Source organism: Danio aesculapii, chromosome 21 (assembly GCF_903798145.1).
Source record: "Danio aesculapii chromosome 21, fDanAes4.1, whole genome shotgun sequence".
NCBI lineage: Eukaryota > Metazoa > Chordata > Actinopteri > Cypriniformes > Danionidae > Danio > Danio aesculapii.
The window spans coordinates 22,936,953-22,952,218 of NC_079455.1; the positions used below are offsets into that span (position 1 = coordinate 22,936,953).

The 15,266-nt window shown below is 34.4% G+C and overlaps 1 protein-coding gene across 2 annotated transcripts in view; it reads right to left on the reverse strand.

The window, feature by feature from the left end:
• arhgap42a (Rho GTPase activating protein 42a) overlaps positions 1-15,266 on the reverse strand; it is a 63,608-nt gene that overhangs the window by 42,368 nt on the left and 5,974 nt on the right. For both annotated transcript variants that reach the window (XM_056446125.1, XM_056446126.1), the window contains exon 3: positions 13,429-13,490. In XM_056446125.1, coding sequence (XP_056302100.1) covers positions 13,429-13,490 — 62 coding nt within the window. The remainder of the gene's footprint in view (positions 1-13,428; positions 13,491-15,266) is intronic.

The window sequence follows — 15,266 nt, forward strand, 5'->3', positions numbered from 1 at the left end:
AGAAGAGAAGGCAATGAAGCAAACACAGATGGCTATGAGGCGCCATGTAGGATTTAAATCAAACTTCGCTTATCAACACATACATAACACGTACATAAAACTTGATGCATGCATACACACGCACGTAGATATAAACATGATCCTTGCATAAACACCCAGATTAACACATGCGCGTACAACTCGATTCTTGCATATACTCGATCCTCGCATAAACACCTAAATTAACACTAACATACACATAAACCCGGTGCATGCTGGCATATAGCACTCGTGCAAACTTACAAAATTCAATTCACAAACATATTTAGCAGGAATCTGGTTTTGCAAAGCTGATGAAATAGAAAGAATGCGATTAATAGAGGTATTAAATCTGTTAAATAATGAAAATGTGTTATATAAAATAATATCAAATATATATCAAATTTTTTTCTATATAAATAGACTATATAAAATATATAAGAAATATTTTATGTTAAACCTTTTAATTTAATTGGGTAATTATACACAAATATAAATAGACAGATAGAACCCTTAAAGGATGTTCAAGATGAAAAGCAACTAGAACTATGAATCTACTTAAACAACTCTTTTCTATTGCAAATATTAATGTAGCCTATACTCTTCTTGATTTTTTTATTATTATAATTATTATTATTTTTCTATGTTTTTATACGATGTGGATGTCATATATATATATATATATATATATATATATATATATATATATATATATATATATATATATATATATATATATATATATATATATATATATATATATATATATATATATATATATATATATATATATATATGTGTGTGTGTGTGTGTGTAGTTTGCAGACATTTGTGGGTACAGACATCTAGGCAGTTTTTTCCTGGCTTTTTAATATTGTCCATATCGATTTCGGAATTATAACCTATCGACCGAAATGAAGAAATTTATCGTGATATAAATTTTTGCCATATCGTCCAGCCCTAGTGGGGCCATATCACCAAAACATTTTGTATTTATTTATTAAAAAGATTTTGCTTTTGTCTTTTGTTTGTGCACAGTTGGCAGCAGGAATATAGGACACGGTCACTTTAAGAGTTACACAGACACAATATACACATGCATTTTCATTCTCAACATGAAATCACTTTCTACATGAAATTGGGTTTGCAAAGGAACTGAAATTAAATTAAAATAAAATGCACAACAGTCCTACATCTTTCATTCCAGGAATATCAAAACTGCTGCAAATACAAATATTAACATTTACCTATAGACAGTTAATTAAATACCTTGTTTCGGTCAAAACTATTTATTTTGAATAACTACTGTACTAAGTCATAGTATGTTGAAACATGTATTCCAAAGATACTGTGATTGCCTACCCTTTCGAAAAAAATTCAAAGTACGTACTTCAACAGCTAACATTGCCCACATTGCATTGCACACTGGACGTAAATTCAATTAGATTTACAAATCGGGTAAATTGTGCTAAACTACTAAATGTTTTTGTGTTCTACAGAGTAAAGACACTTAAATACAAGTGAACAAGTGAAGAGTAAACGATGACAGAATTATTTTAGGGAGAACTATCCCTTTAATACTGTTTTGAAGTACATTTAAAATCAACAATTTTAATAATTCCAAAAACTTAACAACAATTTTTTTTAAATATGAGCCAGATGAAAAATGGTCATGCTTAACTGAGCCTGGTTTCTCTCAAGGTTTTTTTCCTTCACTTTCATCAATTGGTGAAGTTCCTCACCACTGTCGCCACTGGCTGCCTTGGTTTGAAACTTGTGGAGCTACGCAACAATGGATTTGCTCTTCAGTGTTTGGACTTTCAGCAGTAAAAATTAAACCACACTGAACTGAATTAACTGAACTTCAACTATGAAAATTGGATTGACACATTTTCAATTTACTAGAACTAGATTGTAAAAACTAGAACTAAATCTACATAGCAAAATAGCACTATACAAATAAAGATGAACTGAACTAAATTGTTGTCAACGAATGCTATTATCAATTAGTTGGGCTGCTCGTGTGACCGAGTAGCATGATGACATAAAATAAAACAATTTAATATGAATAACTATTGATTCTGGGAGAAAAATAACTCAAACATTTGGGTGAATCAATTTATTTACAATTAACCCTCTCTTCCCACCTTTAGTGTTAAAACTACATGCCATACTGTGGAGCTCAATGGGTGAACTCATCGACATCAGTGCATTTGAGCTAATAGCAAACAGCCGGCGAACAGAGCGTGAACGCCATCCAAGGGAATTACTTTTATTTACTGTAAAATAACGGCGCTATAATTAGTACCATTTTCATGTAGGCACTCCGATTGGGAAAACACACAATTACATACACTAGTTCCTCTTATACACTTTCCCAGGCACAGCGCGGAGGACTTCATGTCTCGCTGGAGAATTGGGCAAAATCAGTTCCACATGCTTGCCTGCGCTCACCGTCCATCTCCACGAGCTCCTTCCACCCACATCAACATTAATGGAATTTGCACTTCCAAATAATAGAAATGTACAGACTCCGAGCAGGTCCAGATGTACACTGCAGGCTTTGAAAGGGTGTGAGTGACAACTTCATTTTTAAGATATGAGTGCATTTCCTGTTGAGCTCATGGTGCACAGCTGAGTCTTTGCTGTATAGAGTAAACCAACAGCATATTTAGACTAAACTGGAGTTCGGTTTACTGCATCTATGATATATGTTAAATGTTGGACTTTCATTTTAAACTGCAACATTGTTATTGCAATGCATGGAGCAAGTCAAACAAGCTTGTCTTACACAAACATGCACGACAGGCTTATAAGCATTAGACAGATGAACTGCACGTGACATAAGTGGCCACATTAAAGGGAAAGTTCACCTAAAACTGAAAATTATCTCATCGTTTACACTGCCTCGTGTGGTTTTAAACCTTTATGAGTTTCTTTCTTCTTGAGCAATTTTATGAGAAATAAAATTTCCCATTTTATTCTCTTGCCTTAAATATTAATTATTAAAAGTGAATTCAAATATATATTAGAGAACAGCAATGACTTTAATTGCATCCCTGGCGATGTATGGTTCCCCAAACCACAGCAATAATAAAAGTGATGAATTCTTGCATGAACTACCTGTACAATGGATCCGGAAAGTATTCATAGCGCTTTACTTTTTCCACCTTTTTTTATGTTACAGCTTTAGTCTAAAATAGATTAAATTAATTTATTTCCTCAAAATTCTTCACACAATACCCCATAATGACAATATGAAAAAGCTTTTTTGAAATTGTTGCAAATTTATTAAAAATAAAAAACCTGAAAAATCACATGTACATCAGTATTCACAGCCTTTGCCGTGAAGCTCTAAATTGAGCTCTGGTACATACTGTTTCCACTGATCATTCTTGAGATGTTTCAGGGGCTTAATTGGAGTTCACCTGTGGTAAATTCAGTTGATTGGACATGATTTGAAAAGGCATACACCGGTCTACATAAGGTCCCAGGGTTGACAGTGCACGTCAGAGCACAAACCAAGCACAGAGACAAAATTGTCTGTAGACCTCCGAGACAGGATTGTCTTGAGGCACAAGGCTGGGGAAGGTAGCAGAACATTTTTTTACTGCTCTGAAAGTTCTAATGAGTACAGTGGCCTCTATGATCTGTATGTGGAAGATGTTTGGAACCACCAGGACTCTTCCTAGAGCTGGCCGGCCATCTAATCACTCTGTCTGAGCTCCAGTGTTCTTCTGTGGAGAGAGAAGAACCTTACAGAAGGACAACCATCTGTGCAGCAATCCACCAATCAGGCCTGAATGGTAGAGTGGCCAGACGGAAGCCACTCCCTACCTGGAATTTGCCAAAAGGCATGCGATTTAGGAAACTAAATTCTCTGGTCTGATGAGACTAAAATTGAACTCTTTGGAGTGAATGCCAGGCTTCATGTTTGGAGAAAACCAGGCACCGCTCAAAACCAGGCTAATACCATCCCTACAGTGAAGCATGGTGGTGGCAGCATTATGCTGTGGGAATGTTTTTCAGCAGCAGAAACTGGAAGACTAGTCGGGATAGAGGGAAAGATGAATGCAGCAATCTACAGAGATATCCTGAATGAAAACCTGATTCAGAGTGCTCTTAACCTTAGACTGGGGCAATGGTTCATCTTCCAGCAGGACAATGACCCAAAGCATGGTGGAGTGGCTTCACAACAACTTGTGAATGTTCTTGAGTGGCCGAGCCAGAGCCCAGACCAAATCCTATTGAACATCTCAGGAGAGATCTGAAAATGACTGTACACTGTCACTTCCCATTCAACCTGATAGAGCTTAAGAGGTGCTGCAAAGAGGAATGGGCAAAAATTCCCAAAGACAGGTGTGCCAAGCTTGTGGCATCATATTCAAAAAGACTTGAGGCTGTAATTGCTGCTAAAGGTGCATCAACACAGTATTGAGCAAAGGCTGTAAATACTTATGTACATGTAATTTTTCAGGGTTTTTTTTGTGAAAATGTGAAAAAAAAAGTGAAAAAAAGTGAAAAAAATTTGAAAAAGTACATACGTGTAGAATTGTGAGGAAATAAAGTAATTTTAACCTATTTTGGAATACGGCTGTAAAAAAATTTGGAAAAAGTGAAGTGCTATGAATACTTTCCGGATACATTGTATTTTTCATGTATTTCCACATAAACGAACAACAAAAAAGCCCCATATTACTAAACTTAAGTGCAGCATGACAAAAATACACTGATTAAAGCAAAAGACTTTTCAGCACTTCAGATAACTCCGCTGGGTGCAGACAGACGCTCTATTTGCTCAAGAGTTTCTCCCGTCAAAACTTCCCATGGTCCTTTTTTAGCCAAAGAGGAAACTCGCTTCTTACATCAGTCCAATCCATCATGTGGGAAAATGCCTCCCACTTAAAGCAGATCGCACTGGCAGAGCGCCTAAGATGAAAGTACCACTGGATACGAGTAGACTGATCTGACAGAATGCAATGGCAGACATTCAATAACACACGGCAGTTGTGTTTACACAGTGATTCACCGTTACGTGAGCCACAGACTCTAAACCTCACCGTCTCGCCACGATGCTCCAGTAACACACAGCACTTCCCATCTGTGGCCCTGTGGGAGGGGAATGCATTTACTGGGAGTTATTCACCCCTCGGCTCTGTTATTGTACGTCTGTGAATGAAAAGGCCCTCAGGGACTTTCTCAGCTTGACGGAGGTGTTTGTCATCCTGAGAGGCCCGGCGCAGGAGCCTGTGAGACTGAAGCGTAACACGGCCACGGTCTGCAGGAAGTAAAGAAACTGTAGGAGGCTGCTGGCTAATTCTCCCCCTGAGGGTCTTCACACAGCTCCGCTGACCCGCTCCGCTTTCTCCAATGAACAATGGACGCGACTGAAACTGAAGTCTGGATGCAGGATCTGGAGGCTAGCGCAACATATTTAATATCCTCTTGTGCAAATCAAGTGTTTCCATGTCAAAGCTAATAGTTTTTCCTTTGGGTTTTGACATTATGAATGTAATCCACTTTCAGGGTTGCTTCTAGTTATGCAGATTTTGAACTTTGTATCTCTGAAGTGAACACGCTGGTGGTGTTTACAGAAAAGGTTACAACTCAAACCTTTATCAGTTATAATTTGATTATCAAGAGAATGCTATACTAACAGGATGAAAATAAAAAGTTTGATTAACTATTTGAAACATAGGGACCAAACATACACCTGGTGCAATAAGGCGTAAGACATGTATGGCGCGATTTGTTGTTATTTTCAGACCAGCGCAACAGTAATTTTCAGTAAAATTCCATGCCTTCTTGACCTTGGGGGGCTTTTTTCAGTTTATTCGCATTTGTATAATTGTATAATTTGCATTTGTATAATGTTATTATTATTAGTAGTATTATTTATTATATGCATATTAATATTTGTTTTAATTAAAACAAGTTTAGATTTGTCCACCTGTCGGGTTTTGGAGATGTATGCATCAGATGTTATGCTCAAAACACACCCATAACTCATTAAGAGAATAAGCACAACCCTGTTAGACCATGCACCGGGGCGCAAACCATATATTTTCGTCTTTAAAATAGCAAAAGTGGATACGGACATGTCCTTAATGCTTTTGGCCATGGGCTTTACACTTTGCATCTAGATCATTAAAATAGAACCAATTTTGTTTAATTCATTCAACTATATTATGACATTTTGATAATAAATGACAGGTTTTTATACTTTTCTTAAACTAAATGTACTACTGATGGATAAATCAAATAAACCAAGATCAGGACACCTGACATAACTGAAATATAGTGTAAGGTCTCACTAACAGTGTTATCATCCAAAGATGCGAATTAGATTTATGCACAAAACTGGAATATCACATAAAACATGTTCGAATAAAGTTTCGATCAGATGAATAAAAGAGAACAAAACCATCACTTCCTGATAAACTGGTGCCAAATATCAAACAAGAAAAATGGAATTTGTTATAATTTGTTTTCTTTTCTTTTATAATAAATGACTTTTTTTACGCCTCAGAAGATGAAACCCAAAAAAAGACTGATATTTGGAAGTGCAGCTGGAAGGTAATAACACTGAACCTTATTTAAAGATTTAATTCAATTTTCAATTCACCTTTATTTGTACAGCGCTTTTACAATGTAGATTTTTTCAAAGCAGCTTCACATAAAAGGTCATAGTAAATTGGAACAGTGTAGTTCAGTTTGTAGTGTTTAAAGTTCAGTTCAGTTTAGCTCAGTTCAGTGTGGTTTAATAATCACTACTGAGAGTCCAAACACTGAAGAGCAAATCCATCGATGTGCAGCTCTACACATCCCAAACCATGCAAGCCAGTGGCGACAGCGGCACGGAAAAAAAAACTTCACCAGTTGGCGAAAGTGAAGAAAAAAAAAAAAAAAAAAAAACTCAAGAGAAACCAGACTTGGACTTTGGATTTTTGAAATGGAAAAAACAACATTTCAGATGTTGTGCAATGTAGCTGGTCCACTGGTTTGTTCATTAATGTATCCCATCTTGCCCATTTGAATGCTGTAACTTAAATTAAATGTGATTCCATTGTAGTTTCTGCACATTTTTCTTATGGAATAAAATTTAATTTGAACAAAAAAAAAACTATTTCAAAATTTATACACATCTTTCAGATTATATGAAGCATTTTTCTTTTCTTCGATATTCCTGAATTAGCATAAAAATAGGTAAATGGAAACTTAGATACTGATCATTTGTTTAACAATATCATAACATTCTTATAATATTACAAATTTCAGTAATTTTTATAGATGTCCAGATCCGGTCACGTGATTGGATTGGATTGGTTTGGTTTCAGACTCGATTGGAATCGGACGTTACCTCCTGATCAGGACTAAAATTTATATGTATACATCTATGGTTAAGCAGGTGACACAGAGTTTAGACCTCGTTCTTGACTTCACACAGAAACGTGTGCGGCATGACATCACTGTTGCAGAGACACTATTGGTTAAATGCTGGCAAAGTAGAACACGGAAGCAGTTGAAGTGGAAAGCATGAATTTGTCTGCGGTCTGGAGGTATTATAAAGTTGATGACAACAACATTACCATAGCAAACTGTGAGATATGTAAACCTGTAAACAATGTAAACAAGCCTGGCGGGTGTTTTAAGTTGAGGAGCTATTTGTTTTTATATTAGATTTTTAAAAAATATTTACTGTTACACTAAAGTCTACAAGTGAAGAATTGATGTTATTTATTACTTGATTGTTCAAGCTACCTCACAGAAGTCCCCTGTTTGTTAACAGAGTTGTTGAATGTTAAAAAATAAGGTGTGTTAAATAAAAAATAAGGAACATCCTGGATCTGTTTCTTAGCTCTTCTTTATTCTATTTATGTATTATAGAAGTATCGGATCGGGTTTCGGTATCGGCAGATACTCAAAATCAAATGACTTGGACTCGAGGGCAAAAAAAACCTGATCGGGACATCCCTAATAATTTTATCAAACTGGGTGAACTACACCAGAATAAAAGAACCCAAAAGAATAAAACCAACTTCATTGCTTTACGTTAAATGCACTTAAATTTGTAAAAACGAGTAAGTTAACTTAATCGATTTGTGTTGGGACAACATGAAGGAATTGTGGAACCCAGCATCTTTTACAGTGGTGATTTCTACAATTTTATTAAACTTGATGGCTTAATGTACAATAAATCCAACCAACAAACACAACAACAGAACGTTTGCTTTTGTTGTTTGCCCATGATGTCACTTCCTAGATTATGTCATTAATTAAAGATCTAAGTTTGATAGTTAAATATTACAAGCAGGTCTTGACAATTTAATCTCCTCTTGTCCAGTAAAAGTGCTTTTTTTTTTTAAAGAGGACTTGACAAATAATATACATGTGGATGGAACTAGAACTTATCCATCTGCTGTAATCTGAGTTTAATAATGTGTGAAAACAAACAAGATATTTATGCAACAAACAAAGAAACTCTCAGAACAAACACAATATTGAAGTATCTAAATACAGCCTTAAAGTTTGACTGGATTGTATCGTAAAGCAAAAATACCCGTTTTTAAGCTTAAACTGAGGACATGAATATATCAAGCTGGACTGAGTCACCATGACACTTGTTGCGCAAGGACGCATTACTCAGGTCTCGCGCTGAGAAAGGAAACAATGCTGTGATGTAGGGACTGGAAAAGCAATCACCAGAAGGTATGAGCCAAACAACACAATGTGTCATGAGTGGATGACCTAAGGTTTGACCTCAGCGTTTTTATTAGACATTCAAACACAAGCCCAGAAGACACAATAGAGCTGATTGTCTCTGCTACAATAGAGGCTGCTGTCCTACAGTCCCAGCTAATAACTGCATTTCGCTTTTAGAAGACTTCAGTTTTAGATTTGGACTGAAATGAGGATATATAATTATTATGATAACTAAGGCTAGGGCTAGGTTTTTGTACATTATGAGTAATTACATCAATTTTAACATGATGATTATTAAAATTAAACATGACTAGACTGAAACTTTTGGCTTTCAATGATTATGAAAAATAAACATTAATCAAGATTAAACAATTATAGTGTCAAATACCGCCCTCTTTTCAGCAGTCGGCATTCTTTCATCTGCAAAGCTGAGTTTCACCGTGTATCATGTAACGTGACTCGCCGCATGGGACGTGCTCACTTTACTGAAGTGTATAAGTTTCAATCATGTTATTTAAAAGACGAAAGAGAACGTGTGAGCTGTTGCATGTGTCCAGCCTCAGAAACGAGCAGAACACTGACATGTTAAGTCATCTTTTGGCTTAAGCTGCATCTAAATTCTCAACAGATGTAAAAATATGTGCTTAGTGATGATTTACATAAACCCTTCACTCAAAAAAATATTTCTTTTTTGGTTGTTCAAACTACTTATGTAAAATGAGCTGAAACAACACAACTCTTGAGATTTCATTGGGACAACTTAATTTTTTTATGTTCAATCCACATAAATTTGTTAAAAGTGTTACGTTAACTTAATTGATTTGTGTTGGGTTAACGCTGCATTTTTTGCTTTGTAAATGTTTTTATAAATGAACATAAAAGGTTAAAAACGAAAAGTATAGTGTGACCGTAAATCAGAACTATGCAGCTCTTAAAGTGACAGTGCGTTGTCATTATTAAATCAAACAACAAAAAGACAAATATAAAATCGCTCAGTGTTCTTAACTGAATGACTCAAACTAATCACGCTTCATTCTGACAGTGAAGATTGTTTGTTTCAGTTGTATTTTATTATTCTTTTCCATAAATGTGAGGACTTTTTGTTTTACACTTTGTCCCATTTTGCTTTGGTATTGAGAATTGTGAATTTACTTTAAAATCTTGGAAATATATAGGAGGAATTCCAGCGTTATGGAGGTGACATTTGCAGTAAAAATGTAAAACAAATACACAGAGCAAGTACATTGTTTTGAAACATCTGTTTATACAGAAACATCTGATTATATTTTCTAAAACTACTAACCACAGTTTTATGGGATCAGAAAAATATCAATCAATAAACATTTTTTATATTTTAATAAATAAACATGTTATTTATGTGACCAAAAAAGTGACAGATGTGAAATTGGCTCTTGTGTGACTTTGGTAAATCAAATATAATTGTTTAAAAACATTGAGAGAGACATTTTTAAGTATTTTTACAGTACTGTAAAATACAAGCCAAAATCCCAGAAAGGGTTTCACTATTTTGGTGTGATTTCTTTTCATTGCAAGGTGGACATTTATATGGAATTGCTCTTAGATATAATAGCAAATGTTTTTACTTGTTCATTAAAAATGTTTTGGTCATAAGACACTGATAATCCATTTTAAATAATACTTTTTCCCACAATCGAGCATCTCTAATTATAAGACAACTTGACCATTATTTGTATGTATTTAAAATCAAATATGGCTGATTGTGTCCATCAACAGATACAAATATGTAAAGTAGTGTTGAAAAATTCGAGTCAATAAGAAGAAATTAATAGTTTTATTCAGCAAAGGTGTATTTATTAAGTGACAGTAAACTTTCACAGAATATTTTTATGTCATATAAAAGCAGTAATTATAAATATTAAACTTCTGTTCATCAAATAATTCAGGAAAAAAATATTAAATATTTCATATCAAATAAAGAAACTACAAAAGAAGAGGTAGAATTTTAATTCCAAGACTGATATTTATAAAAATGTCTCTCATTTTAACAATGGACAAAACATTTTCAGTGAACATGGATTGGATTAGGCATGGGATGATAACCAGTTTCAAGGTTTACTGTAGTTTGAAAAAGTCGAAGTTTTAAAACAGCTAACATTTTCTGTTATATCGTTCCTAAGGTACATGTAAAGTTTTTATGTGTTTTATGTGTTGTAAATAAATTTGTGCTTTTGAAACTAACAAACATAGCAGAAGTCAATGATTTGTTTGAATTATTTAGTCTGACATATTTACTGTTCCAAAATATTATAAATATTTCCAAAAACTTTCCTAAAATAAAATATATTGTGTTCAATGGTTGAAAATAGTTTTTTTTTACCCAAACATTAAAAAAGAACTTATTTTAGAGCAGCAAACATATGCTGGATAAGTTGGCGGTTCATTCCACTGTGGCGACCCCAGATTAATAAAATAACTAAGCCGAAAAGAAAATGAATATAATATAATATAATATAATATAATATAATATAATATAATTGTCTATTTCATAATGTGACCCAGAGAAAAAGGCTGGATTAAGCAAAATATATAATACAATTCAGTGCCTTCACACACAGCCTGTTATATTTATAATTTTTTTTAATTTGATCAAAAAATCTGCAGCTATATCCAAGTGGCCGACACACCGCTGCATCTCTAAAAGAAACACAAGTCAGTGTTTGTTGACATGTGGGCAGAAGCACAGAGGAGCTTTGTTTGTCCAGTGAGGTCTTTCACTGCTATATTATGACTAATGATCCACCAGCTGCAGCAGCAAATGCCAGGAATATTCCCTGGCAACACTCTGCCTTACGCATAACGCCAATAAAACTGCCTATTAGCAACTGTAGCTGACGCCAATAAAGATGCTCTTCTGCTGCCATCAATATTTCATAGGAGCAAAATTAGTGATATTTCATTAGCATTTTCTGATCTCATTTCCTTTCCTCCAAAAAGTGAGGTGGTCTACAAAAAGCATCTTTCGGTAGACATCCTGCTTCTCATAATGAATAAACTGCTTACTTAAAATAGCTCTTAGAGTGCTAAACCACTAATCTAGAAGCTTTAAATATGTGTGAACAAAACCACATGAAAGAAGAAATAAAAAGACATCGGCTACAAAAGCAAACAACCGCCATGGCTACTTCATTACCAACATCTGTGGCACTTTTGAACTAGACCACATCATGTGGAGTGTTTACGACCATCACTGAGATATTAAACTTGTGTAACCCATTCGTAAATGAACATTACATCACTGTTTGATTTGCTTTTCTTTAGTGGGAAAACCAAATAAGATGTTTTAAAGAACGAACAGTTTATTCGTTTGAATAAGTTTTGCACTGAATCATTCAGTGACTCGTGGAATGTTTTGGTTCAATTTAGGCTTTTTTTTGTCTTAAATCAGATAGGACAGTAGCTGGACAGGAAGCTAAATTGGAGAGAGTAAGAGAGTGGAAGATCTCAAAAAGGTACGTGAAAAGCTGTTTTGAAACAATAATTGTGGTAAGAAGCGCTATACAAATAAACTTGAATTGAATTGGGACTCAAACTCAGGACACCTGAATTGAAATTGCGCAACATGTCGGAGAACTTCTCACGAGTGTATTTATATTTGTACTTGTATTTAAATGTATATTTTTATTCAGCAAAGATACAAAATTTTGCTCTTAATCTTTTTTTTGCACTTCTTTTTTCATTTGCTATATTGAAAAAGTTTCAAACATGACAATACTTTGTCGTTTCGAGCCGAACTATGCATTTTATGGACCACTAAACCCCTACTTAAAATATACAAAAATTTTGTAACCATTGATTTATAAAAATATGAAATCTTTGTGAAGCACCAGATCATCATATTATAATAATTTTAGAAGGATCATGTGACACTGAAGACTAGGGCTGAGCGGATAAACAATATCATATCGGATCGATAACGATGATAAGCTCTGGACATTTATACTCGATATTAATCCTACACTGTAAAAATTATTCAAAGATGATTTCTTGGATTTACTACAATTTTTTTTTAAGTTAAGTGGTTGTAAACTATTTATTTGGGCTGAATTTAAACAAACAAATTAAGTTGAACATTACTAAATTTAATTTGTTTGAATTCAACACAAACAAATTGTTTGCAACACTTTTTCAGACATTTTTCAGACATTTTTTCAGTGTAAGAACCGATCACACAGCAGAAATGTACAACAACAGGAATCAATAATTTTGTTGATATCAGAGATTCACCAGATTTTTGGTCACCTTAAATAGGTCATGCTGCATCACCCAGTATTGTTTGGTGCACTAGTTTCACTTTCCTGCCAGCAATATCCACATTCAGTCATGGTTGAGATACTCTTTTAAAAGGGGAAGCGTTAACAACTTATATTGAAATATGTATCGTTATCGTTCAGTATAGAAAATAATTATCGAGATTGCATTTTTGCCATATCGCCCATGCAGCCCTCCTGAAGACTGGAGCAATAACACTAAAAACTCAGCCTTGAATCACAGAAATAAATATTGATTTAAAATTTAGCAATATGGCAAACAGTTATTTTAAACTGTAACACCATTTCAAAATATTACTGACCAAATATGTGCAGCCATGGAGAAAATAAGAGTTCCCATGAACCGACATCAATCTCTTTGAACAATAACAAAAGAACAAAAAACAAAGCAAACTTACAAGCCGCCGTCTTTCCTCCTCCACCGTGTTCAGCAGCTGGGAGAATTCCTTTAATGACTGTGCTGTGATAAGAGAGAAGAATGCCAATCATGAATCCGTCAACGCTGGATCTGTAATTACTTTATCAGCATCTGATTTTGCCCTGACATAAAGCATATCTAAAGAAACCCTGCACATAATATTAGCTATACAAGAAAAATAGCATGGCCACCCACAACTGATCAATGCACAAAGGGGTATTCAAGAAACAGCAGACCAACACTTTCAAGATGTAGAAATGTGAGAGTAACATAAAACACGTTTCCTGTTTGTGTACAACATCGAAAAAAAATTTGGATAATTCAGAGATCTATTTCATTGCTGACAGTGCGAAAATTAATGTTCCTTACTGACTATTCCTTGTTTTCATGCTTGCATGACTACTTTAAATGTACTTTAAATATAATCCAGATGTATGCTACATTTTGATATAAACAGAAATGTCAGCGAAAGCACTGCAATCTAAAAATACCAAATAAACAACCAACTGACGATGTTGTCACACTACAAAGAGCACATGATGTTGTGTTATTTAATGATTCCCAGTGCTTCAACAAAGAACGTCTTGGCCACATCACTTCCTGTCCCGGGATATACAGCATTTATCTCTATGGTGATAAGAAAGGGTCCCACCTCGTCATTCTCCAGAGACTTAACTCCCCCCAAGATTTACAATTAGGAACTCAGATAAGAACTACTTTCAACTACTTTCTATAAGAAGCACACAGCCTACAGATAAACACACTCTTCTTGGCCATTTAAAAGTCTTGTTGCGGCAAGACAAATCTGCTTTGATGCATGGCGGGAGAGGCATAAATCCAGGCATCCATGAAACAATAGTTATCCAGCAGAGATATCCATATCACATTTGCACAAGCTCTCGCTTTCTGGCATATTTATTACAATTTGTTGTTGCATTACTGTAGTATACCGTGCAAAGGTATGGGGCTGATAAGATTCATTTTGTTGTTTGAAAGTTTTGCTTTGTTTGAAAGTCTCCACATTTGCTCACAGACTACATTTACATGCCCGAAATAGAGTACAAAGCAATAACATTTAAAAATATTTGTATAATTTAATAAACAGTCTTCTATTTCAATCTTTGATACTTTAATGTAAAATTTATTTGCATCACTTGTCTTTATTCTTATGTTATTAATAGGTCCACACGGAATCTGTGCACAGAAATCCACAGATTTTATGCCAATAATAGAGTCTATTTATTTACTTGTGTAAATTTATATTTATTTAGTTTTTAATTAATTTCAGTAATATTATTTACAAGTATAAAAATGTTCACATGATTCATATGATATGATATGCACTAATATTTTCTGTCTTTTAGTAGATATATTGTATGAGAGACTTGCTTTGTTTACCAAATAAGCGAATTGAAGATGGATTTGCATTCTAAACATTAAATAAAAGTAAAAAATGTATTATATTTTATTTACCATATTAAGTTTTTAGTTATGATACACCCGAAAATATTCCGCATAAATCCACAGATTTTTTACAATATTCTGCATAGAAATAACAAACAATGTCCGCAGATTCTGTCTGGCCCCATTACTAACTGTTACTACACTGTAAAAAATCCAGCATACAACTTGTTAACTAAATTTGTAGGTTAGGTGGACATATTTTTTGACATATTTTTCATATATTTAGCATACACATAGTACACCACTTAGGGGGCTTCCACACAGGTTCTGCATCTTGGTTATATACACTGTGAACATCAGCTACGCTAATTATTTTCTTTATTCTCCATTTCCACCTAGGGATACTCTTCCCGA